A 27000-nucleotide genomic window follows, 5' to 3' on the forward strand; every position below is an offset into this window, starting at 1 on the left:
TAATAAAAATATTTTTCAAACTTTTAATTTCACTTATGAAAATGGAAAAGAAAGCACTAAAATTTAGAAAATATTTGTGTCTTGGGTGATGTGATTCAGAGTTGTTCTTTAGTACATGTATTTTTTTTGGCTCTATAAAGCGTAAAGAGAAAGATGATGATAGTGCCTGTATTCTCTGCATTTATGACAGAAGCTGGAAGGTTAACTTGGTGGATATTTTATATTGATGACTCTCTGTGAATGTCAATCCTTGTGGGTCTTTACAGAACTCAATAGCTTTTTTATTTTTTTAAATTGCCGTTGCTGTTCTTTGAAGAAGACTTAACAGTGAAAAATACAAGATGTAAACTCTCTGTGAGCCATTTGAACCTGTATGGAAATATTCATTGATGTTATGGACGGAAAACATAATTTTGCTTATCTGTCTATTCTCTTGTCAACACAGCAGAAGCTTACTGCCTGGCCTGAACACTGAGTCTCAGGTCAGCTGGATTAATTGGTGCTAATATAATTAATAAACACTGAGCAAGGTGTCAAGGGAAAATACACACATCTCTTGTTCTCATTCTAGACCAGCCAACTGCTGAGTCCCATCCTTTCCTCACCCCAAGGCGCCTCTGTCACTCACAGCAAGTGTACATGAAAAATGCAGAAGAGCTCGGTGAAATCTGTCATCAGAATAAGAGATTTCATACTGAACTCGCTATTGCCATCTACAAACAGTCCCAGGTGGTGGTGCCCCTTCCTTCCTGCTGCTGATGGTGAGGTCTGACTGGATGAAGAGTTCATGGATCAATCTGCAAGGACAGCTCTTCCTTCCCTTATAGTGTCACTGTTGGAACAAGAGTTCCACAGGCAGATCAAAAGAAGAAATTCGATGAACCTCACTAACTCTAGCTTTGCCCCAACCATTGACCTCAGTGCTGACAATTTAAGAACAGCTGGATAGTTGAGACTCCTACGGTTATCAAACTTCTATTATCTTTATTCTTTTTTTCCTTTTTCTTAAGGGCACCAAAGGATCAGTGTGGGAATCCAAAGAATTGGAACAAATTAAATATCTTTGAGCTGTGAATGGTTTACTGTCAGTGCTTTCAAGAATTTTACAATCCATAGAATTTACTGAAGGTGGGATGCATTGGCCAGTGTTTGTTGAGAAATGATACAAATCCAGAATGGGGTTAGTCCAACCCACACATCCTATGAACAGATCTTCTGGGACTTCAAAATGCTTATGTCTTCCTCATTCCTCTGAAAATCTGGCTACTTAAAACAAACCCATCATATCCCCACCTGCAATTATTTACTTCATATTTCTTTGCTTACCTGACAGACTGCTCATAGTCCTTAGAGTGGTCCCAGTGATGGAGCAGACATGCTTGGACAGAGCTGGGATTCATCACTCTTGCAAGTTCAGCTGTTAGGATTTGTAGCCTGGGGGTGAGTGCTACAAGGCCTCTGAATGTGTGATTGCCATCAGCTTCGTAGGATCCCCTCCACATGAGAAAAGCCTGCAGAACAGAACTGCAGGTGTTCTGCTCTGAGAGCATGGGGGATAATTGATTTTCCTAAATCAGTTTATACCTATCCTTTGGGGAAAGAAAAAAAGTCTGTCTTTGCTCAAAATCAAGATTGCTATCACATTATGAAAACCTCAATGAAAGAAGAAGTAAAAAGGAGTATCATACACCCAGCTGCTTCATTTGCCCAAATATTGTGCATTCTCTGCAAAGAAAGAAAGATAACTCCCTCAAAAAAACCTGAATGAAGAATTGTGCACAGACTACATCCTACTATATATGTGAGAGGGGACAGATACAAGTTTTATAAGCAAATCACCAACACCACCACCAATTTGAAATTTCAGATCTTCTAACTTTCATGTGATTGAATTTGCAGCCTTATCACAAGACTTGTGATGTAATTGTTAATGCTGAAAATTCACACCTCCACTGAGTCTCAATCATGTTGCCATAATACTCAGAAATAGGCTAAGCTTGGCTTGAATTACCTGGCCTAATATGTTTAGGGAGTTCTTCTTGATCATACCTGGTAAGGGTGTCTAAATCCCTGGTTAGAGAATTACCCTCAGGTCAGAACTGTTTCTTTGGGAATGAAATTTAGTGTCTTGTGGCAGTGGACCATGGAGCTCTCAAATGCAGCCTTTCCTACCTGTGCAGTGACTTCCACAAATTCATGCTGCAGAGATTTAAGACATTTTAACCCTACAGAAATAGTAATGTGCTAGAAGTCAGCAAGCTGCTCTTACCATATGAGGAGAAGCCACACACAATGACTGACCAGATACAAACTCTAAGCCTGAGTTCAGATTATTTGCATCCTGACACTTTCAGTGACCTAACACTTCCACTGGAGTAGCCACTAACACGTCTGGATAAATATGTTCATATGAATGACCACATAAATAAATATTTGGCTGGCTTTCTAATTCCCAGATTATTTTTTTCAACTCAACATCATAGTTCTTCTCTGTAAACAAACCCCAAATCCCAAGTAAGGGTAAGAGGAAAATGTTCCAGGCAACTGACACATACACAGCTCCTTTTGAAATTCTCAAGGACTTTATGTTCTGTTCTGGGAGTGTATTACTACTCATAAAACCAAACTCTTATAAAAGCAAGATTTTTCTAAATCCAGGTTTGTAAGCATTTTCTGAGCAATTATTTGCTGTGCACAGCCAGCAGCTCTTCCAAGCAATTTCATTTCGTGAAACAATATACAATCTTCAAATAACCCACAACACCTAAGTGTTTGGATGTAAACACACCATCTAAATATACATTATTAATTACTAATCCTCAGATGTAAAAATTATTTCATTGAGCTATCAATGCTTCTACATTTTCAGTGGTGCAGTGGAAATACCTGATTATTGGCTGGCATTTTCTACTAGCGACTTATCTGTTCTAGTTTCACCTAGTGGAGTTGCAAAAACTTAGCTGCTTTTTTTTCCCTAATATTGAAATATGTTTTGAGCTAACAATGATACATTCTCTTTCTAGCACTCCCACCACTGAAAGTGTTAGACCTTGTTGAAGTTCATAAATAATGACACTCACCCCACTTGCTGAGCTTCCTGTGTTCTGCTGCTGCTGCCCTGAAACTTGAGGAACACCCATACAGTATCTGGCAGAGCAGGAGGGAATGTCCTGAGCAATGCCTAAGAGTAATATCTCTGCTGATTTGCCAGGACTCCCAGTGCTTCTGGCCATTAATCTTCCTCAGCTGAAAACAGATGGGGCTATTAGGCAGGCTGGAGTAATGGGGGAAACTGGCAAGACAGAGAAGGAAATGCATTATCTTCTGGGTAGAGCTGCACATAAAAATGAGAACATTAAAAATGTATTTTTCATATTTAATTGGACGATGTATAATTATACCTACCAGAAAATGATGTGCAATGTGCTTTGTGCAGGGCATTTATAAAACTGTTAAGCTGTGCTAGGGCCTTATTTTCCCCTGTGGAGAGAAACAGCAGCTACAGTTTTGATGAGGTTTTTGTGCTTTTCCCTCTAACACAGGGCTTACTCTGCTGCCACAGCTACTGCAAATAACACTACAAAGTGCCTCTGCTTGTTGCAGTAAAAGAAAAATGCAGCTTACAATTTACCAACAAACCACATGAAGCCAACCAGGTAAAAAATCAGTACTTTAGGAGTAATGGGAGCATATGTCAGATTCAGTCTAACTAAGGCGATGGAACTGCATGTACAGCTGCTGGATCCTTTATGCCATGGCATCCAGGATAATGATTACAAACAGAAAAAATAAAAATAGCAAATTATGAAGTGGGACCAGATTGTTTACATAGGAAAACTAGCAAGGCTGGAAGGAATTACTACAGCTAGGACTTGGGAAAAAACCTGATAGATACTAAGAACTATCCCAGATAAACAGAGACATTTTCTGTGTAGGCAAATGGTAGATGATCCTTCGAGAGAAAGTGATATGATGGAAACTACAGCCAAACTTTTGAAGATGTGTGTATATATCTCTATACATAGATATATCTACTGTGACAACAGAGAAAAATCATGGAAACATATCATAAGGGTATGATAAGGTATCAATTAAGTGTTTAATCCAAAACTTGTGCTGGCAGAGCCTGTTACATCACAGGAAGAAGCATGAAAACAAAAATAGGAGGACTAGGTGCCAGGCAGCAGGTTATTATTTGGAATAATAATTATGTCTGATAGTGGTGGGATGTCAAAAGGTGCTGGAAAATGCACAGTTCTGGCTTTGGGATTTGAAAAGTTTACAATGACTCCTAAATGTCAATGTTTTGTAGTGGAGAGGGAAAAGGGAGATACAGAAGGGAGATACAGAGCCCAATTTCTGTAATACTTTATTTCTGATCCCCTAATTAGGAAATTAGAAAAATTTCACATTTAGGAAGGTGAAGAGGAAAATACCCTCAAAACCTAGTAGGGTGACATTCAAGGTAAATTTAAAAAACAAAAACATGATTTTCTTTTTAAAGAATCAATGGCTCTAAAAAAATGGACTAGAAAAGCTGAAATCCTCAGATTAAAATAGAAAGGGCTCTGATAAGACAGCCATGGAGTATGGTACCCCTTGGATGAATGGAAGACAATGACAAGGAAATGTTGATATGACTAAATGGGTAATTTTAGAAGTTATTCAGGCCAAATAGGAAACTTTCAGAGAATGGAAATAAAACTGTGTAAAGCTGAAAGGAAGGTATGTAACAGTTAAGATGAAATTTGAGAAAGCTAAGAGGGAATCTGAAGAGCAAACAGTAGAAAGTTAAAACTGAAAATGAACATTTGCTCAGTACACCAAAAGCAGAAAGTGGAGATAATGGGCAGGCCACCCCAAACAAGTAGAAGAAACAATTAAAGACAATAAAGACATTGCCAAGAATCTAAATGATTTATTTGCATCAGTCTTCACTGAGAGGGTGCTGGAGTGGTATCTAAACGAGAGACTCACACTTTCCAAATATCAAAGATAAGGAGAGGATCAAGGATAAGGAGATTGAAGACTCAAGAGAGAAGTTGCTGGAACAAATCAATAAATCAAAGGCATTACGTTACCAGGTTTATCTGCTACTTCTGGAAGATTTCAGGAGAAAACTGAGAATCAAGTAACAAAGTTCCTAGCAAAGACTTACTACAGCAGAGGACTGGAAGACAGCCAGTGTTATAACTGAGTTGGGAATTTTTTTTGTTGTTGGTGGTGGAGTTTTTCATGGTGTTGGAGGAGCCCTGTCAGTTACAGACAGATATGTAATCCTAACTTGCCATCAGGTAAATTGTTTGAAATGTGCTAAAAACCCCCAAGACCCATACCTCTCAAATTATGAAGCACAGAAACAAATATGACATGACAGATACAAGTCAGTACAGTGTCTATAAGGACAAAAAAAAGGGACTCTTTGTACCTACTACCAATCTCTGAGCTGGTTACATCAGCCAGCACACCTAAGCCTACCCAGGAGGTCCCAAGACTCAACCTACAGGCAAGTAGCAAATCATTACCTCCTTGCTCCCCCATCCTTCACCACTGAGAAGAGAATAATGAGAAGAATGCTTATAATGGAGCAGCCAAATAATGGCTATGCTGCTGTAGGACAATCCAGCCGACCCTTGGGCAATGTTGTTAAGCCAAGGAGAAATGTACATCTGGAATGCATATGGAACATAATGGTGGCCACACTGAAGCTCTGACTGGAGATTTCTTGTAGGTACAATGAATGGTAGCCTCTTTTAGATCAGCTTCGGGATCTTTCTGCACACTGGCTAATCAACAGTCCCTGTGCTGCAGGGTTCTTCTCATTCTCAATCAGTACAATGACCTCTGCATTTAATCATAATACAGGACTTGGGGAGTTAAGACTTTGATGTTTTTAAAAGAACGTATCTTGGCCAGCACTAAACACTAATATCACTTCTTCCCAACTCTCTCCAGCTTTTTATGTAAATCTTTACATAAAGCTATTAAGAACAGAGAAAAAAGCTCTTTGGAAAATTATGCAGAGATATATTCTTATGCAGCCAACACTCCCAGGGGAAAAAGTGAAAACTACACGGAGCCTCCCGCCCCTTTTTATTTCTTGTCAAAGACATTGCCTTTTTTGGCTTTTCTTATATATACACAGAATGATGAACTGATATTTGTAGTTTAAATGTCTGGTTTAACTGCGTGGTTTCCACCGTATCAGAAATCTCTCACAAAATGTCAGGTTAGAAATAAAACCAAGCTCTAGAGGGATGAGGTGGGGAGGAAAGTAGAAGGTCCAGTGGCTGAAAAGCAAAATGGAAAAATGTGAGCAGAACGCAATATGGATCCATTTCCCAGCTCAGGCAGTGGTATTGGTACATGTGGTTGTTTGGGGTTTGGGGCAGGGAGACAGACACATTTCTCACTGAGTTGTTTCTGCTTTCTCTATTAACATTGCAACAGAAATTACAAATAGCCCTGAAAAGGGTAGTGCACCTCATCTCTTCCTCCCATGTAAACACAACATTAATACTGAAGATAAAGAAAATGGCAAAAAGTCCAATGTCTTGTTTTCTGCATTTTGCTTGTTAGGTTCCTGTTCGCCCTCCAGCAAATTCCTGTGTGTACCGATGTTGTGAACTTGACCAGTCCACGTTCAAGCAAACACTCACTCAGATTCCCAACACATTCTTTTCTCCCCGTCCAATGGGGAGTTTATTCCTAACAGTTCTGCTCCTTTTAATTATAAACTCCTTTAACGAAGTAGTTCTGAGACCTTGCAGCAGGCAGCAGGAGAGCACCAAGGCTACTAGTTGCCTTTTACTCGTTTATATTCACTGTTCAGCAAAGAAGTCCACTTAAAGCCTAAGGCCCAGAGCCTTCACGGATGGGCAGCATTGAAATGAGCCTACAAATCGGTATTCCCCTGGTACAATGTGCCTTATAGGTAAAATCCAATTCCTGCCTAAAAGAGATAAAGGGTTAGAGCCAGGCCCTTTATCTTATGAGACACATGAGAACAAGTTGCTCTGATGAAAACAGACTTTAAACTGACAAGTTCTGTTCACTTTCTGGCAGAGCAACTGATCTTCTTTACTGGACCACCAAAACAGAAGATGGCAAAGAAACACAAGGGAGATATTTCCTTGGCAAGGAAAGGAGCAGCATTTAGAACTGGGGCCAAGGCAGAGTGGGATATAGGGGATTTTCCTGATAAAACAATTAATTTGAGAAAAAAAAGATCAACTGATATAATGTATACAACTGAGCCAGTAACACACCTTCTCAGGAGTGCAGTATTGTACAAGTGTCCCCTGTGTTTTCAAGGCTAATTCAGACCTTTGGCTCATCCTGCATTAACAAGGTCATCCATTGTTAACAGGGCCCCTGTGAAAGTTCACAGGTGAAAGTTCCCTTTTAAAGTAGTGCAGATTTGAAATTCACAGGACAGCGACCCGAAGATCTTCCTTTACAGATAAAAAGCATGTCAAATTATTAAATAGCAACATGAAATCCTATATTCTGAAGGTCTGTCTGTGCCCTGCAGTCAAGAGAGCGGAGTGCAATCCCAGCCCCTGCCCAGTCCCACCTTGGGTGGCTCAGAGGGTGCCTGGCCGGCCCCGCTCACACGCGCCTCACGAACGCTGAAGCTGACAGAGCCGGGGCAGTCGGAGAAGGGATGACGAGCATCGTCCGAAGATATGTCACTTCAAATTTCTACTGTTAGAACTGCCAAGTATGATATAAAAACAGAAAGTATTTCTCAGTTTGGAGTTCGAAGGCCAGGCCCCAAACGCTGAGCAGCTCTTGCCTCAGTGTCCCTGTTGGCCAGGCAGGGGCCCCACGCTGCTAACTGTTGTTCTCTGCCGTCAGGTATTTGAGGGCCGCGAAGCCGTAGTGGCGCGACATGTCCTGCTGGAACTCCTCCTTGAGCGTCTTGAGACAGATGCGGTATTGCTTGTTGGAGCGGAACTTGGTGATGTCGAAGCTGGGCGCGTGCGGCATGTGGATCATGTAGGCGTTGGGCAGCACCGTGAACTCGTATTCCTGCGGGACAAAGACACGGCTGTGAGGGGGATCCCCGCCTCCCACAAGACTCCTCCTCAGCCAAACGTGCTCCAGCGCCGAACGGCGCCGTTTGTGTCTCCGGAACAACAAACCCATCAGGAATCTCAAACAAACTGCCTTTGTTTTTTCAAGTAGCTTTTTCTTGGTTTTTTGAAAGATCTACGTAATCTTTTTGTAAAATCATAGAATTTTTGGGGTTAGAAGGCACCTTTAAAGACAATCTAGACCAACCTCCCTGCAATGAGCAGGGACATCTTCAACTAGATCAGGTTGCCAGAGCCCCATCCAATCTGTCCTTGCATGTTTCCAGCGAGGTGGGGTCCATATCCCCTCTGGATAATCTCCTCCAGTGTTTTCCACCCTCATGGTAAAAAAACTCCAGCTATTTTAAAACATTATACCCCATATAAGCCAAATAATGCGGAAATATTACAAAAGGCACACCTGAAGCCATGTCTGCCACGCAGATTTTTCAGCAGTGTGATTGCAACAACACAGCTGTGAGTACACAGCTAGAGTCTTACGTGTCCATGCAAAAACATGGCTTTGCCCCTAAAATTTATTTTGCTTGGGATAATGGAATAAGCTACATTTACAAAGACAGAACTGCATGGCATATGTTGCTTTGCCTATATGCTAAGATACTTACAGAGACAGAACTGTCCAAAATTATTTATCAACCTGAAATAAGGGGAGAATATGGTGTCATTTATAGGCAATGTGTGAAAATGGACCCGCTAATTCCATATGCTTTGAGACATTTTAACTCAAATTAAGTTCTTCCTCACAAAGTTTGAGATACTGTGCTAACTCTCCTTCTCCTGTAAAACTACTTCACTTATTCTCTTTATATCTGACCAAGTTCTTTGACAATTTTTGTTGTTAAAAAAATGATGGTTGATTTAAGTCTCCATTATTCCTGTAAGATTCTTTCAATTTTTATAGGTAAATATATGAGGATTAGAGCAAAGCTCAAAAAAGCCTGATTCTTAGACAAGCTGAAAGTTCACTAGTGTAGTAAACGCAACAAGCAGGTATCTTCTGCAAGGAACTGGGTAAGAGATATGAACCTTGTTATTCTGTAGCCAAATGAAGTACCCTAATCACTTTTTTCATATGGAATTTCAATAAGTCAGATTTGTATTGGACGCAAATGATAAAGAAACTTTGAAGCCTGCACAGTCAAATTTCCTATTTTCTCACACGGTTTCTATCTGTAGCTGTTGCTGGATGGACTCATTAACCTATTAACAAAAGAAACTGGCCAGGGAAGGAACAGCCACAGAGCATGCTGCCTTTACAGGAAGTGGTGCAAAATACCCCCTGGCTTGTAATTCCCAGTCACTTGTAGATTTAGGACTCTGTAGAGAGGCAAAGAATATCTGCTGCAGAAAGGCAGAGTACTCCAAAATATTTTAGTAGAGATTTATTAGTAGAGTTTTTTAGTAGGGAAAAAACCACATGTGTGCTGATAAACCTGAGTGTTTCACCTGTATGTGCAGCTAAGTGCAGATGCAGCTCCTGTTTCCCTATAAGAATTCCTGCACCCTGACAGACAGTGCTAAAGTGGTAAATCTCGATGCCAATTTACAATGTTGTCATATACAGGAATGGGGTCCTCTGAAATTCTGTTTGGGGTGAAAAATGTATAGCAAGAGCAAAATAATCTGATGCTCACATGCAGAATTCATGCACCTGGAAGATGCTTAGGACTAATGGGGAACCAAATGTGAAACCAAAGGCTGGCACCATGGAGTGAGGAGAGCTGATAAACTACAAACTACAGAAAATTACTCTAAAGAACCTTGGGCTGGAGCTGCAGAGGAAGATGCATTCCCCTCATACAACCTTTTCTTTGTTCTCTGTTTGCATCTCAAGGCTGTAATACTGCAGGTCAGGGACTGTCTACACTCTGCAGTGCTAACTCTTCAGCACAGCAGCATTCTCATCCCTCTGAATGGCCTTCAGACACATAAAGCCTTTCAAAAAACTGTGAGTCTACTGCTAATAATCCCCTTTGAAATATGCTGGGCTAGGGTCCTGGAAAATGGGACACTTACAGTCTAGCACAGTCACTGGAAAGGTAGGGAAAGGTTTCCTAATGACCTCGCCCTACCTCATGGAAGCCTCTGTTGAGAAGCCAATGCACTTGCAGGAACCTCTGTCCCTAGCTCCTAGATTACAAATTCTTTAGATGGAGACTAGCATTATCTGTGCATTTGTACAGCATCCAGCTCAGGGGACACCTGCATGCTCCCAGAATAACAATGATGATTATCTCCATGCCATGTCCTGCTCTGAGGGATGGCAGTGGCACAGGTTCTTGGAAAGGGATCTGGAACAGACCTCTTGACAGACACTGCAGTCATGACGAGCAGTGAAATAACTGAGAAGCTGCTCTGCCTGCTGGTAATGAAGCCAGCCTAGCAGCTGGCAGCAACCTGATCTGTGCACACCCCAAAGCAGAGGAATGCCACAGGGGAGGTAGCTGTGCCATCCCACGTCTCCTCTAGGCTCATTTGTGGGACAACTTGCCAATATCCAAATTGCTACAGAGGAAAAGGAAGCTTCTTTTAAATGTGATACTGTGCTCAAGGCTGGAAGAGTGAGAAGAACAATTTCCCAGAGTTAATTCCAACCCAATGGTCATTTAAAATAATTGCACTATGATCAACTTTGAAAACTGTTTCTATTTCCCATGTGTGAATCTCTGTGCTGAGCAGACACCTCTGAACAGAAGAGTTAAATCCTGAATGCTACATAAGAGCTGCCACTGGGAACATAAGCCTTGTTACCCATATTAACAAATAATAAACCATTACCCTGGCACTCTCCACAACTGATGGTTAATTAATTAGTGCTTGGAAAGTGCACTAGAAAATTACAGTGCTATAGCAAAGTATTATTAACATTAATATAAGGGAAAATGTTTTTTCTAGTCTGTAATAATTTTTTGTCATGTAAGTAGGTACAAATTTGTTGGGAATGACCTTGGCAAACAGAGGGCAAGTGGCTGCCAGCCCAAGGTGACCATGTGGTTTTGTAAGCAGAAGTAGAAAATATCCTTCCCACACATGCCTGCACACAAATACACTGTAGCCCACACCCCAGAGACACAATCTCCCACTAACCTGCTCCAAGCCTTGAGCTGCTCTGCTTCACATAAACTGGTAAGACTTGAGCAAAGAAGGATCTGCTCTATTCCAGATTGATAGCAGAAGCTATCACAGGAGGATAAAGATCACCAAAACTGATTTTTTTGGTTAGCATGAAATGCTACTAGTTCAAACACTGGGATTGAAACCAAACTGAAAAAAACTACAACAAACCCAAACTAAAAAGAAATGCCATGACCCAGACCTTACTGATGAGCACAGTGGGTAGCTCCTCATTCAAGAACAGCAGGGTGATGCAAATCCTGCCATTTCAGTGAGCAGCAGCACTGGGCTCCCATGGAGCCATAGTCACTGCCAGCCTCTAAGATTTAGGTTGGCAGCAGGGACCTTGGCAACTCTGAGAGCTCTGGTGCCAGTCTGGGACTCCTGAGCTTTCTCTGCATCCTTATTATTATAAATTCTGCCCAGCAGCTTCATCCCAAGTCACAGATCCAAGAAGCAGGTAGCCCAAGGCACAAGTACCTGGATCCTTTGGAGTCAGCACCACAGCCCCAGACTTTGGAAATGTAAAGACCATCTTTGCAGAAATGTGCTGTAAATTCCAGCCAGAAATTAAAGATGCTTGCCTTGAATTCAACTGAAGATTAGTTTTTGAATTGTAAATTAGTATTTGGGACTCACAAACCTCAATTTAATGGAAAAAATCCAGCTAGGTCTACATGTTCCTTAATAAGTGATGGGATTGGCAACAACTGCTTCAATGCTTCGGTCAGGAGGAAAGCACTACAGGGATTGTGCCTCTGCAAAACAATGGATTTCTTAAAACTGACAAATAAATGAACTCAGACTCAGCTCTTCATTTAATACTTGACAAGCATTAAACAGAGTGTTCCCAACTCAAGAAGTGCTCATTAAGGAGCTCAGTAAGGCCAGATGAACACTTTGGTGATGCAAAGCGTGACGCCTTCCTACAGGACACAGCCTTGGTTGGAACAACCCTGCTGCAGAGCCCTAGTGAGATACTCGTGTGTCTGTCACCTCCTCACCTGTGCATCCAGTTCCATGATGTGAGCTACTTTGTTCCAGCCAAATCCCACAAAGCGCCTGTCATACTCCGGGCAGTCCTTCCTGACGACGACGTATGGCTCAAAGTCTGCTTCCCACTCCACGCGGTAGGGAGTGGTGGCCGTTCGCCACTTGGCAAAATTTGTTGGCGCGTGCCCTTTCGTCCAGACGTGGTACCTGAAACAGACATAAACAGCAGGGGCGTGGGGAGGCAATTAGATAGAAAGCATCTTGGCAAGGAAACAAAATATTACCTGTTAGATGAAATGCTCAAAAATAAGGACATTAGCTTACAGTTCACATCATCATTTTCAGGACACGTCGGAGGCAATTTCTAGGACTATTTCCAGCACGCCTCCCGGAGCTCAATGCTTAAACACATCTAGTTGGTGAAGGATAGTGTGAAAACAGTACCTCATGCTAATGTGAGAAACCATTACACAGTACCCTGTCAGTTCATCTGCACTACAAGGGCTGTGTCTTATTCCTAGCAACCAAGCAGCTGCATCGGTCGGTGCTCTAAAATTGGTGTAGAAATCTGCAGCTCAGACAAAGTCCCTAAAATTAGCTATTTCCCCACCATGGTGATATTCACGATCTGTTTTACAGGCAATTTTATAATTTGCATGAGAGACATGTGCAGCTCTGGACAGATGTCCTATGTTATTAATTATGGTTATTACTATGGCAGGAACCAAGCTGCATAATTACATTAATAAGTAAAATATTACATAAAGGCTTTCTGCTCTAAGTTCTACATTGTGGGGAGTACTCCTGTGATCTTCAGTAAAGTAATCAATTTGATTTACAGAAGAAGATCCTTTTATATTTGGCTAATCTAGTTTAGGTCACAGCAGGTCTCCTCCTAGCACAGCTTGAATGCACCCCATTAGTGCCAGGGTCAATGACTCTCTCGCCCACTTATTCTAACACTTTCCAAAAATCAATGAGACAAGCTCTTTCTGCAGAGTCACAGATTAATTAATGAAACAAAGGAATAGCAGGTATCTGTATTACAACACTGAGATAGATAGGCAACAGAAGAGACAAAACAAATATCCTGCCAATTTGTAAAGTAAGGTACATTGAATTCACAGGGATGACTCACATGCTAAAAGTGAAGGGATTTGAGCATTAAATATTGAAAAATTACAGCATGATGTAATGCTTAAATCCCAGAAATTCTCAAAATATTGTAAGCCATTGCTAAAAACAGGAATATAAAATCACAGCCTAGGAGTTTTCTTTTGGACATATTTGTATGGCTTGTAACAGGAGAATCAGAGGTCTTCATCTTTGCTGACTCTCTCTTTAGGGGAAGTGCAGGAAGACTGAATTATTACCATGGCATTGGGGTCACAAGTAATGTATGGTCCTTTGTATGCTGCATTTCTAAACTGTAAATAGGTTTTACCACTCTCAGATATCTCACTTAGGGACCAGGAGAAACAAAACTCTTTTGTATTAAAAAACAGGGAAATAATGACAGTGACAGTGAAATAATTCTCCAGAGATTATTAGCAAGCAGTGCCAGATTCACAAAGATGCTTATAACCCTTAATGCTCTTTGGAATCATTGCCAAAAAGCCTATCCCTTTTCTTGGCCTTTTTTGGAGATGAGTGGCTAACCTAGCCAGTCATGAATGTGCAGCTATCTACGCTGGAAAAAAACCCCAACCCAACAGTCACAATGTGGGGTTTAAAATTATATGAGATTGTGGAGGGTGCTGTATCTTCTAAAATCCTACCTCCGGCATTTTGAAATTAATTATGATAATAATAATAATGACTGCTAAACACTTATGAAGTGATTTGTATCTTCAAAGCCCGTACAAACTTTGGTTAATTGAGAGATTCCTGCAGAGAAGCAGCCAAATGCTGCTGTTATTCTAGTAACACTCTCCCACTGATTTAAACAGGGGGTAACAATATGCTAACCATAAAAATAATTCAATTTCTTTCCACCCTTTTTGGAAGTATCAGTGTAAGCACCTATAGCAGCTCAAGTATAACCTCTGTGGATCAGACAGCCAACTAGCAGAGCAAAATAAATAATTGGGAAGAGACAATAAAGGGAAAATATGGAACTGGGGTTGCAGAGACAAAAAAAAAAAAAAAAAAAAAAAAAAAAAAAAAACAACCAAAAAAAAAAAAAAAAACCAAAAAACCCAGAAAGGAAGGAGTAGATTTGATAGTACAAAACCAAGTAACAACCGAAGTTTTTTACTTACCTCTTCAGAGTGATTGATGTGAGTAGAAGGAAAGAGAAAGGCAAAAGGACAGCTAAGGTCCTGACAAAGAGGTAAATGAATATTGGATGCTCAAATGAGGTGTACACACAATAGTGATGGAGAAGTAATTAGACTGAAAACAATCTAATTGTGAGAACATTAAAAGAATTGTGAGAGCATTATTGGATTACATATGTACATACAATATATATGGGTTCATACACAGATAATCTGCTGGAACTAGGTCTTGGTCAATGGCTGATTACACGAGCTGTACTGCAAAGAAAGAGAAGCAGACACCATTCTGTGGAGGTCCACAGAGAGGAAGCTCCCATTAAAGGATGAGTCATTCCAACAGACTTTACTATCGGTGATGCAACTGTGAGAAGAGGTTCACTGTCTATACTGGTATTCCATCTCACAGGACAAATGAATAAATGCAATTTTCTGTTCAGGCCCTCCTCACTCAAGACTTAAATACACATTGAATTTTAAGGCCACACTCAATCTGACAATCCCTGGAGTACTTTACGAAAATTGGGAACAACATATTTTTCACTATGCTCGCATTTTTGACAAATTCAAACCAAGTAATTCAATCTCCCTAAAATCACAATGAGTTTCTTTCCCACGGTTCATGGAAAACAACTGCGACACACCACATCCCCTCCTCCTCCACTTTGGATCCAATGCTTCATTTTACTTGTGTTCCTGATTGCTTTTATTTAAAATAAAATTTCATTTTGCTAAAGTTAGTAAAATGAAGTAGTTATTCTTCTCAGAGTAGTCTTCCTCCCTGCCTCCTCTAAGTTTCCCGCTTCAGTGAGAGAGATGAGTGAAAGAAGAACTTTCCCACTTCTGTTCCCAGATGCTTCAACATTTTGCTGGATTGTGGATGCAATCAGTTAATTAGTTAATCAGTTGTTGGTTTTAAAATTTTCTCACTATGCTGATGTGTCTACTGCCAGCTGTGGTTTCCCCTGTGCCTGGGTGTGCCCATCAGCTGCTAGCCAGGCCCTGAGCAGGCACATCCTCGGGAGCACACTCCCAGCCAGCAGCTGCCAAGGGAGCCAGCGAGCTGGCACAGGGTTTCACACAGCACACCTTGCCAGCCACAGATGCTCACTTGTCTTCTCTTTTCTTCTGCTGCTGACTGAGGGATGTAATTGAGAGCCGTTGTGTACTTCTTAGCTGCCCAGAGGTAGAAAAGGTCACCATTTCAAAAAGAGGTGACAAAAGCAATTTCAGTGAGGGAAAGATTGTAATCTACCATGTGGTGTGAGGGACTGGGATGCTGCAGGCACTCTCAGCAATCACTGTCACACCAGTCCTCCCCAGCTCACTCCCACCTGCTCAGCAGCAAATTGCAGCATTATTAAAGCACCTTGAAGGTGGAGGTGGAAATTCTCAGCCCAGAGCTGAGAGCCCACATGCTTTGTGGCTGTCTACAGATTTGAGCAATGAAATGAGCCAAAACAAACTGAGGAAGCATTTGTAAAATGTATCCTACATTAATATGTACACCAGCTACAGACTGCATGTCCTTCAAGTCTTACTTAACCTTGCTTTGGAAAAACTCCCACTGGTGTTAAAGACATTTTTGCCTGAGTGAGACTTGAGAAAGGATTTGCAAATCCAGCTGTGTATGTAACACACCAACATGCTGTTTAGCTTGGAGATGAAATCTGTAGTGGAAGGCCACCACTGTGCAGCTGACTGCTGACATCTGAAAATCCCGAGGGCATTATTTTCCACTGGAAAGACTTTTTCTCTCAACTATGGAAGAGGAAACTATTTTTTATCAGATCTCTTGTTAATTTTTATGTCTTTTGTATGTTAAAGAATGAAGGCAGAGGGAAAAGTACTTGCTTTATCAGTATCCTTAAGTTAACTTTCCAGAGGCATGCCTCTCTCAGTCACCTCAAGTTTCTGTTTCAAGGCAGTTACTGGTAGAATTCTGACACTGATCAGAATTATGTTTTTCAGACTCACACAGGCTGTCTGCTATGGTATGTGCATGCAACCACATGAGGGAAGGGTGGCTGCTGCAATGAGAGAGGTGTGTAATATAGGGAATGAGAAAAGTGTGAGGAAAGCTCCAAAGTAAGAGAAGGATGAGAGAGGTACGATATGGAGCTCCTCCAGCCATGGATAATGCCTAGCTTTTATCTCAGATCTCAAAATACTGCAAAAAGGAGAGGTGAACATTGTTACCTGTATTTCAGAGAAGGGGAACAGAGATGTAAGAAAGCAAAGTGATTCGTGTAGCACCTCTCAGCAGGGGAGCAGTGGAGCTGAGAAGAGAACGCAAGTCTCCTAAGCCCCCTCTCTGTGCAACATCATAAGGCCATATTGTACTCTTCCCATTGCTGAGATGCTTTACAAATGTCTGCTAATCAGACCTTACCACACACACCCAAGAGATGGTTAACCCCTGCTAGCTGCATTTTAAAACTGAAGAGTCTGGCAGGTAATAGAAGTGACTTGTTCACAGCCACAAAAGAAGTCTGCTTCTAAGAGGAGTTCCAAATTTAGGTGTTCTTTGCTTCTTAGCCTCTAGTCAGAGTACTCTCTTACCTCTGCACAGAGGAACTCTAGGTATTTAAGCAGCTGTTTCACACTTTAAAAGAGCATAAGACAAGCCTGTGTTTGTTTTTCCAGTAAGGAAGAGAACCAATGGGCAGAGATACATTACTTTTGGTCACATGAGAAGACACAGCTACACAGATAGTATTTGGCAGCCAAAAAGTAAATTACACGCACCTGAGTGTAATGGTCACGCTTGATTTTTTGTAGTGCAATAAAAAATGATGAAAATAAAACAAATTCGATTTAACAACTGAAGTCCTTCAGTAGAGGACTGTAATACAAGATAAAATGCTGAGCTTAAAGACAGAATATATCCACATAGTTCTGTTCACTGCCTCTCTTTGAAAAGGGAAAAAAATTCCAATGAGTTTCTTAATGCAACTGACAGTGAAAGAGAAGAACCAAATATTCAGAAGAACATAAAAACCAGAGGTAATTACCACAGGTTAAAGAGTACTTTCCATTACCTGAATGTAAAGAGGGTTCCCATGTCCAACATAGATAACAGCTCTGCTTTTGACTTGGGGAAGGAGAGGCGGTAGCGCAGGGTCTCAAAGGCAGGTACAATCAGAGCTTTCTTGGTGTTAGCTAGGTCTAGCTGGATGACAGACTTCCTGGCAAAAGAGAAACAACGAATGAAAACAGGAAAATTTTCAAATGAGCAAATCACTGAGCTTTTCAAGATAAAGTGCAAAAAATGGGTAGTTAGGATACTATAAATGTAACTGTGGCCCATATCTTTTCCTACAGGTGCTTCAAATTTTCTTCTCCTTTTGGTTTGCTGCTCTAAGAGCAGGGAGAGCAACAGAATTCCAAATGAGCTTGTGTGTTTGACTGACCAATGCTGATCAGACTGCTGGCAGCAGAGAAGTGCTCTACACTTGAATGGACTGGGATGCCTCTCTTTTTCCTTCTTTTTGCTGCAAGTTGTTCAGTGCACAGACTGTTTTGGTGTGTGAGTGTGTGTGCACATACGTATTTCACACAGGGCTCTTTTCTAGGCAGGGGCCTTGGGATGACTGTTGCAGCAGAGGAGCAGCTTAGCAATCTCTCATCCTGCCTGCCAGAGGTGTTCAGCCTATTTTTTTCTAACAAACTAAAATTTGAAGAAAAAGAAGTTATTTTTCCATCCCCCAACTGAATCTTACTATACCTGTCATTAGAAATAACTGTCTCAATTTTTATTTCATTATCTCCATATTTCATACCAGAAATATGCCTCTCTCTCCCTGTCAAAGTCAGTTCCCTTTAACAGGATTCACTGTCCTGACTTTTATGTTACTGCAACAAGCAATCAAGGAGAATGTTGACAAGCAGCAAACTCTCTACAGCTTTTTAAGTTGAAGGAATTGGGATCACTGTCCTAATAACAGAAGAACCAAACAAACAATTTTTCTAAGCCCAGAATACCTAGAATTCATTTATACTGCTGTCACAGAAAATGAAGATGAGCACAACTACTTCATAAAATCTGAATTTTAGGAAATTCATACCACCCTATAGGCCTGTTCTATATTAAGCAATCTGTTCTCAGCTCCTTACTGCAAAGTTTGCATTGTTTAAAGAGCCCCTGACACATTCCAGTTAACTTTTCACAAATGAAGGATTTTAACAGCATCTTATCATAAATAGTTTTTTACTTTCTTCTTGTAGCTTCTCCCTCACCATCACTAGAGGCCAAGATACCTGCATGTCAACAGACACATCCTTCACAACCAGCAGTTGTGACCTTCCAAAGTTGTTAAGCAGTGCCAGTATACAGTCTTTATGATGCTTTTAAATGTTTCTTCCCTTTCACACTTCTGAAAGCAGGGGATACTAATACAGTTTCTTTACCAAAATCTAAGTCTTTCTGGTCTCTGTGCAATCTATCAGCCTTGAGCAGTACAGTTTTGGGGATTCAGTTCTAGGAAGGAGCAGGTAACATTTGTAGTGATGCTCATCCTTTGGGCTCTGCAAGGGAACAGCAGCTTCCATTTATGGCTGTTACTATAACTTTGTTTTATGGAGAGCTCAAAAGGCCCAGGCAAAATTCAAGGCCTTGCTGTGCTTGCACTGTCCAAGAGTAGGAAACAATCCTGCCCACCAAAGTTTACAATCTGAAGCTGACCAAAGCTGCAGCAGGCACAGGTATTAAGCACAAGTAACAGCAGGAACTGTCAGACAGAGCAACTTGTGATGAATCTAGTGCTGAATGTGACTTATTCTCTAAGATATGGGATATAACCACAAAAATGCTGTTGATACCAGTGATCCTTTCTGCACATACTCTGCTGCTCCTGTCACCTCCAAATTTCATACAGTTGTCAATGCCTGAACTATTAGAAGGAATAAATGTGCCTTCATGAAGAAATCAAAAAGCAGAGGGAAAAAACTGACAGAACAGCCTGAAGTCACTTGCAGTGATAGAGGTCAACATGAAGAGTGAGGTAAGTGAAGAGAAACAGAGGTCTGGAAGCAAGATACTTGAGGTGCGTTCAGGCAACCACAGAGATGTGGAGATACTTCCAAAGTGAAAAAAAAAAATAGCAGGATACTCTCTGCAGAAATATTTTCAAGAGATGCATGAAATATTTCATGAGGTGCATGTTGGTATGGTCGGTTGACCTTGGCTGGACATCAAGTGCCCACCAAGCTGCTTTCAGCCCTCCTCCTCTGCTGGGTATGGGAGAGAAAATAAGATGGAAAACAACTTGTATGTTGAGAAGGCAGTTTGCTAAAACAAAACCAAAAGGCTGAGTATGCACCAACAAAGAGAGAAATAGAAGATTTTATTTTCTCCTTTCCATCAAGTGATGTCTGGCCACTTTGGGAAGTAGGGCTTCAGCACACATAGTGGTTGTTGCAGAAGGCAAACATTCTAAATAACAAATGTCCTGCCTTCCTCTTCCTTTTCTCAGCTTTTGTATCTATCTGAGCTGACACCATTTGGCATGGATTCTCTCTGTTCAGTTTGGCTCAGCTGTATTAGTTGTGTCCCCTCCCAAGATCTTGCCCACTCCCAGATGGGGGCAGAATGATGGAGAGGCAGCACTGATGCTGTGCCCGCACTGCTCAGCAGTAGCCAAAACACTGGTGTGTCATCAGCACCTTTCCAGCTACCAAGGCAAAGCACAGCACTGTGAGGGATGCTACCATCACATGGGGAAAGACCTCCAGCTCAGCCACAACCAGTGCAGGTGGTAAGGTCAAAGTGGAGGGCTCTCCAAAATGAAGCTGGGAGTTGAGGCACACAGACAAGAAGCCCAGCAGCACTGATCTCTGCGTAGAATCACCTGCCCTTGAGGTGGACTCTGTGACATAAAAGACTGATGCAAAGGGAAGAAGAAATCACTGCTGACATCCAGATGTTGAACTTCAGAGACAAAGGACAACAGAAGCCATTTAAACTGTGATAATGGCAGAGAAAAAAACACCTTCCATTTTCTTGTCATAACTTGGCTAGGGTCTGCTACTTGGACAACCAGCTGAAACTCTAACTTCTTCCTACTGGAAGCAAATCTACCTTTTCATTTTTCTGTTGGATGACTTTTTCTCCTGTTTTGAGTGGAGGTGCTATTTGTTGGTTGGCTGGTTCTGTTACCATTTGGGAATAAGAAAATTTTGTTGATGCTGCCAGATATCTGGAATATAGCGTAGGGAATACATTTGCTTATTTTGCAAGCTAGCACTGGGTAAACTAGGTAATTCTTGCACTATCCTGATGAGGACTGTTTTTTTGGATACAGTAGTATTGATTCAGTATCCACTTTCCTTTCTTATCCTTTTCCCCAAAACCCCAAAATAAGGATTTATGACTATGAAGAGCTAGCTCTCTTTGTGCTAGTGTTGTCCAGGAAACCATTTCCCAGCTATCTTTGTGTTCAGACCTATGTGTGTGTGTCATTCTGACACAGTGAAGGTTGGGTTAAACTTTAAATCTAATCAACAATATTTTTCACAAAGCAGTGAAGAAATGAATCCTAAATCACAAGAGTCTCCTCACAGTTGAATGAACTCCAGCATGCTGATATCAGTCTTCTAATCTGCATTGTTATTTTCAAAATTAACACAGAATTCTCATCCTCATATTAGTAGATAGCAAGATCATTCCCATTTTTGGAGGATAGAGAAGCTCAGACAGAGAAAAGCTAGCAACTTAATCCTAAAGCACTACACTCAGAAAAAAAAGAATCCATCATCAGGATTTGGAAAGTAGCTGGTTGCAAGTTACAAATATGTCAGTCATTGAGCTTGTGGTCAGAACTGGAGAGTTGCCAACCACTGTTTAATTAATTTGAATGCTCTTCCTCTCTGCAGAAGACACGAATTCATGGACTACAAAGGCAACCAAAACAAAAACCCCAACAGACACAATCTGAACTATCTCCCTAGCTGAGATGCTGAAAAATAAGCAGAACTACTTCACAACTCATGATGTAGGGGACAGATACAAAACCCATGGATGGAGCTGGGATGCTGGGTCCCAATTCATGCTAAATGTGTCACTGGAAGCCAAGGGCACATTTTACACAAATGTGTTAGGAAAGAACTTCAATGCTAGCTGTGACAGCTGTAGATAAGCAGCCTGTCTCACTGTTTTGTGTTACAAGTCACTGTAGGATGACCCAAGCACCTTACTTGCAGCAACCAGAAGAAGCCTTTACCTCTGGGCCACTGACAAGGTGACCTCAGTAACTACTGGTAAACAGGAAATCTTTAAATGATACATTTCCTTCTGTACTTCACAGAAGACTAAAGCAGGACTAAAAGGGTGTTTGATGGAGATAAAAACATTGAAATGGATTTACTTAGCAGCTATGAAAAAGCTCAATTAGCACAAATCTAAGTGCAAAGCAATAGATAAACAAAGGGATAGGTAACCATCAGCTCCATCAGCTTCTGCTTCAAAACTGGTTGTAACCTTTATCATATGACACCTTCAAAATAAGTTGAAAATATTTTTCGAAATTTCTTTCTTTTCGAGAATATATTATCTGCAGAGACATAATATGCAATATATGTAAATCAGCAAACTTTCAGTGAGTAGGACTTTCCTGGCTTATTCTGTACAAAGTGATGCCCAAAATACCACACTATTTCCATTTGTTTATGGTTGTTCTCTCTGAGGAAATGAGGATAAAAATGTTTTACATCTCTCTAACAAACAATTGCTGCCATTCAGACAGATAGCACTAATCAGCTATTTGCAGAGGCAGTGGGAACAGTCAATGCAGAAAGACACAGGGTATCCATATTTTAAATAATCTCAATGCAACTCCCTGCTACTTTGCTTAGAAAAATCGTTACAGAAAAAGCTACAAAAGCATCTAGTCCACGTGCAAAAAAAAAAAAAAAAAAAAAAAAAAACAAAACACAAAACCAAAAAACCAATCCAATCAGTTTTTAAAAAGCTGGTAGTAGCAGATTAGCAACTTCAATATTGCCAGGCAAGAGAGACTCTCAGTCAGAGCTGAGTGGTACAGGCCTTAAAAAGGTTGGCAGGGTAACACAAAGTCTCAGAGGCAGCAGCTCTCAGAGAGCATCTCTGCTTTTTTCTGAAACATCACCAATGCACCACCATGGTGCACTTAGTTCTGTAATACAATATCACCTTATGAGAAATATTTCTACGGTTGTAATATCTCAACGAAATGGTCGTACTTCATTCTGCCTTCTATCCTCTATTCTTCCTTTAATTGCTGGCTCCCATCCGTGCACTGTGAAGCAGCATGAGAGAACAAGTTCCTTATCTAGCACTCAATGCCAGTATCAACAGCTGCCATCCTTACTGTGTCCAGCACTGATCTGAAAAAATGTACCACTATGCAACACTAACAGAAGAATAGAGAAATGAAGAATAACTCTTCATCCACGTATCTGGAGATAGCTAATGTGGGCAAGGAACAGAGTAATTTTGGAGTGCTCCTAGCACAACTTGAAACGACTTCAACAAAGTAAGAGGAAAGCAAGCTTCCACAGTGTGCTAATACTTCACTGATACAACTGAAATTCAGCATCTTGAAAGCCATAGAATAGTTTGGGCTGGAACTCAAAGGTCATCTAGCCCTTTTTTTTTCAAGTAGCTTTTTCTTGGTTTTTTGAAAGATCTACTTTCTCTTTTTGTAAAATCATAGAATTTTTTGGCTTGGAAGGCACTTTTAGAGATAATCTAGACCAACCACCCTGCAGTGAGCAGAGACATTTTCAACTAGATCAGGTTGCTCAGAGCCCCATCCAGCCTGACCTTGAAAATTTACAGGGATGGGATACCCACCACCTGTCTGGGCAACCTGTACCAGCATTTTGACATCCTCATTGCAAAAAACTTACTCCTTGCATCTCATCTAAATCTCCTCTCTGTTAGTTTAAAAACACTTATCCTTGTCCTATCTCAACAGGTTCTACTAAAAAATCCCCATCTTTCTTATTAAGCTCCCTTGATATACTGGAAGGCCATAATAAGGCCTCCCTGGAGCCTTCACTTCTCCAGGCTGAACACCTTAACTCTCTGATCCCTTCCTCATAGAAGAGGTACTCCACCCCTCTGAATAGTGAGTTTGGCCCTGTAAATGTCTGATGGAGTAAAGCCTGAAAGAAAGAAACTCCTCCATAAGTTCATGACACCAGAAGGCATATTTTCCTTTACACTCCAAAGCCCCAGGCTTATGAACTGACAGGGAACACCTACAGGCAGGCCCTCATTGGAACACTTTGATCAACTTTTACCAAATTAGAATAGAGTTGAAAAGCTAAACTGGTCAGGATAAAGGAACTGACATCCTCCTGTCTGGCCACAGGGTGTCCTCCTTGCTCTGTGCTTTGGCCTCAGGTGACCAACCTCTGCAGGGCAGAAAGATGTTAATTAACAAAGCTCAGTTAATGGATCAGAAGTCTGTAGTTTGCTCAGCTCAACGTGCTCACATGCAGTATGTTACAATACACACTGATGTTACTCCTCCCAGTTTCCTTATGACAATTACTTTGCCTTGATAGGTGCTGGCATTGGAGTCATATTTTTGAGCTGGTTAGACTCTTTTCAAGATAAGGAACTGAATTAAGAGTGTGTCACACAGACAACAAGTTCAATACTGCTCTGCATGTTTTTCTGTCACTGGCATTAAGAACCAGAGATGTTTAGAGAAACTGCCTGTTTCACATCTCTGCTAATAAACGATGCTCTTGGACATTTAATAATACTTAACCCAGTTCAATTTTCAAATTGGTTCCTGTGCAGCCCTGAGGAGATTATTCTAATGGCTAACAAGGCTCACATTCAGATCTGGGTTTTTTCTTTCATAACTATTTTGCTTTACTTTCCAGTTACAGTCCCTTCTTCTACTCTAAAAATTCTTGCTCTTTGCTGGGCATTGTCACACTTCAGATCATTATACGCTTCCGTTTTCAGATCTGCTCAAACTGCTTTGTTTTGGGAATATGTGAGAAGGGCAGTGGGGAAGGGGAGTGGAGAGGCTGAAATGGTGGGTGGCAGTGGGAATTCCCTCAGTGTCCATTACCTGAGGTACTCGTAGAGTCCATACATGGGCAGGAAGTCGATGTCGGACAGAAACATGTATGGTGTGCTGATGTGCTTCATGGCCACGTTCCTGAGCAGGTTCACAGGGTAGAACTGCCCCTCCTTGTACACGATGTGGTAGCCAACGTTGTGGCGGCTCATCAGGACCTCCGAGCCCTGAGCGTAGCGCAGGAACTGCTGGGCTTCCGCGTCGGAAAGGTACAGTGCCAGGCTGATGGGACCTTCCCAGTGCTTGCAGATGGCTTCAAGCATCTGGAGCCTGGAAGAGGAAGGGTGAGAGTAAGAAAAAGCTATTTCCCTGTCTGGGACTCTGTGTCTGTGTTCACCTGACCAAATGCAGAGATCTTTCTCCAAGGGAGACAGATTGGGGATGTTTTATATGCTGTGGAAAGCAGTAAATATTTCTACAGTGTAATTCATTATTTAAGATGGTAAAGTAGAGGTCTCCTCCTGGACAGATGGACTGCACCCTGGATACACCAATCTCACTAAATCCAATGTAGCCTAAGATGGCTCTAAATCAGATACCTAAAGCACCATCATTTTCTGTCTAAAGCTTTGATGCCACAGGAAAACCCACATGGATAACAGGACTTATCTAGTGGGAGCTTGAGCAATTGCAAGGATCTGTTCACGTGGATCTACGTAGAGGATAGAGGGCTCATAAACACTCTGTCAAGTGCCCAATTCACATTTCAGGTCAAGCTATTCCCACACAGTAACACACTACAGTGCTCTTCAGCAAGCTTGTGGAGGACAGAGGTGTATGGACCCACAGATCATTTTACCTCCTGTCAGGAAAACCTTCCCCAAATTTTGCAAGGCAGTTAGTCAGATCTTAAAGGCTGTTAAAAGAGACAGGTCAATGGGATACTGCCTTAGGTGAAAATGGGCAATAACTAGAAGAAGGCTGGCTGTCAGGGAGAAGGACAGAAGGGGTGACACATTGATAGAAAGGGATTTACTATTAGTAGGGAGTAAGGAGAGGAGGAAGGACAGACATGGCATTGCTGTGGAATATCAAAAGAACATTTCAGAGAAAACCATCATTAAAAGTACTAACTTGTGTATGTTCACACTGTCTCAAATTTCATTAAATAATTTCTTAAACAGATTGTATTGATGTATATTTTTAAAAAAATCCTGCAGTTACAATACTATTGATAAAAATGACAAGGAAAGATTTCATTTGCAAACATAAATCAAACCCAACTTGGTCAAAATCATTTAAACATTTTGGGTAATTTATTGCCTAGAGATTGAGATGTGTCACCCAAAAGTAGTGCAAGGACTGATTACAAAGCCTCTTGATTTAATATGGAGGGAAATGACCTATGCAGCCTAGCCAGATATTCTATTAAAATCTGGGAAGAGTAGATGATGCAAAATTAGTATCTTCACTCTGTTTGAAATCCACATTACTGAATTTTTCCTATTAATATTATACAAAATGCAAGATTTCTGCATTAATAATGCATTTCTGCATTATCATAATCTGAGAAAATATTTTCCCCCTCCTACTATCTCCCGAAGATTTGCAAAAAAAAAAAGAATATACTCATACCAGTAAACACAGTCTGCCTTCTGAATGATTGTGATACCAAGATGACATAATCATTTTTTTTTTAGATATGAGATATTACCTTACTAGTCTACACTTGGTACATAATTTTCTTTTTATCTGTTATTGAAACAAAGGCTATTATCAGCCTGAAACATACAGCTAAATTTGAAACAGAAATCAATATAAACATATCTAAAAGGCATGTAAGGGGTCCAGAATTTTGATTACACAAATAATAAATAGGGGGAAAATACATTTTTTTGCCTCTTTCCAACATAATACAAATCTGCTAATCAGGAGACTCCAATCTGTCAGCACTCAAATTTAGGGCATCAGTTTAAAAATGGAAAACTTGCCTAGTAAAAAATGCAGCAAAATGCCTTCTAAGGACTCCATGCAGTGGACTAATGGCATATATAACTTATTTAAACAGCACACCTGCTAATGCAAACCTTTTCATGATACTGAAGTGGAAACTGGCTTCTGGTGATACAAGTTCCCAGCTGGACACCTTAGTACCCTTCAGAATACTCCACTGTACTGTGTTGTTCTCATTGACAGGCTCTACTTCCATAAATATGCTACAGGGACTGCTAGGTGAGCCTCCATAATCTGCTCTCTGTAAGCTGTTATGTCTCTTTTGACCACAAAACTTAGAATTATGAGTTTCTAAGCACAACATGACCAATTTATTTTGGTTTTTTTTTAGTGGACTTGAGGAAATGTGTTCTCTTAAGGACTCTAGAGAAAACAAATGTAGTGCTGTACTGCATAATAATGAGACCATAATTCAGTTGGTAAATTTTTAAAGGTCTGTTCAGCTAAGTGAATTTTGCTGGAATTCAATTTTTTTGTGAGATTCTT

At 40.9% G+C, this 27000-nt stretch overlaps 1 protein-coding gene across 1 annotated transcript in view; it reads right to left on the reverse strand.

Annotated features, from left to right (window-relative positions):
• Positions 1-1083: 1083 nt before the first annotated feature.
• Positions 1084-27000, reverse strand: part of LARGE1 (LARGE xylosyl- and glucuronyltransferase 1) — a 274524-nt gene continuing 248607 nt past the window's right edge. Inside the window, exons 13-16 of the mRNA XM_058804704.1 lie at positions 24553-24831; positions 17524-17670; positions 12218-12413; positions 1084-8034 (exon numbers count right to left, since the gene is read on the reverse strand). Of these exons, the coding sequence (XP_058660687.1) occupies positions 7837-8034; positions 12218-12413; positions 17524-17670; positions 24553-24831 (820 nt within the window). The 3' untranslated portion in view covers positions 1084-7836. The remainder of the gene's footprint in view (positions 8035-12217; positions 12414-17523; positions 17671-24552; positions 24832-27000) is intronic.

The sequence above is a fragment of the Ammospiza caudacuta genome, chromosome 5 (genome assembly GCF_027887145.1).
Source record: "Ammospiza caudacuta isolate bAmmCau1 chromosome 5, bAmmCau1.pri, whole genome shotgun sequence".
NCBI lineage: Eukaryota > Metazoa > Chordata > Aves > Passeriformes > Passerellidae > Ammospiza > Ammospiza caudacuta.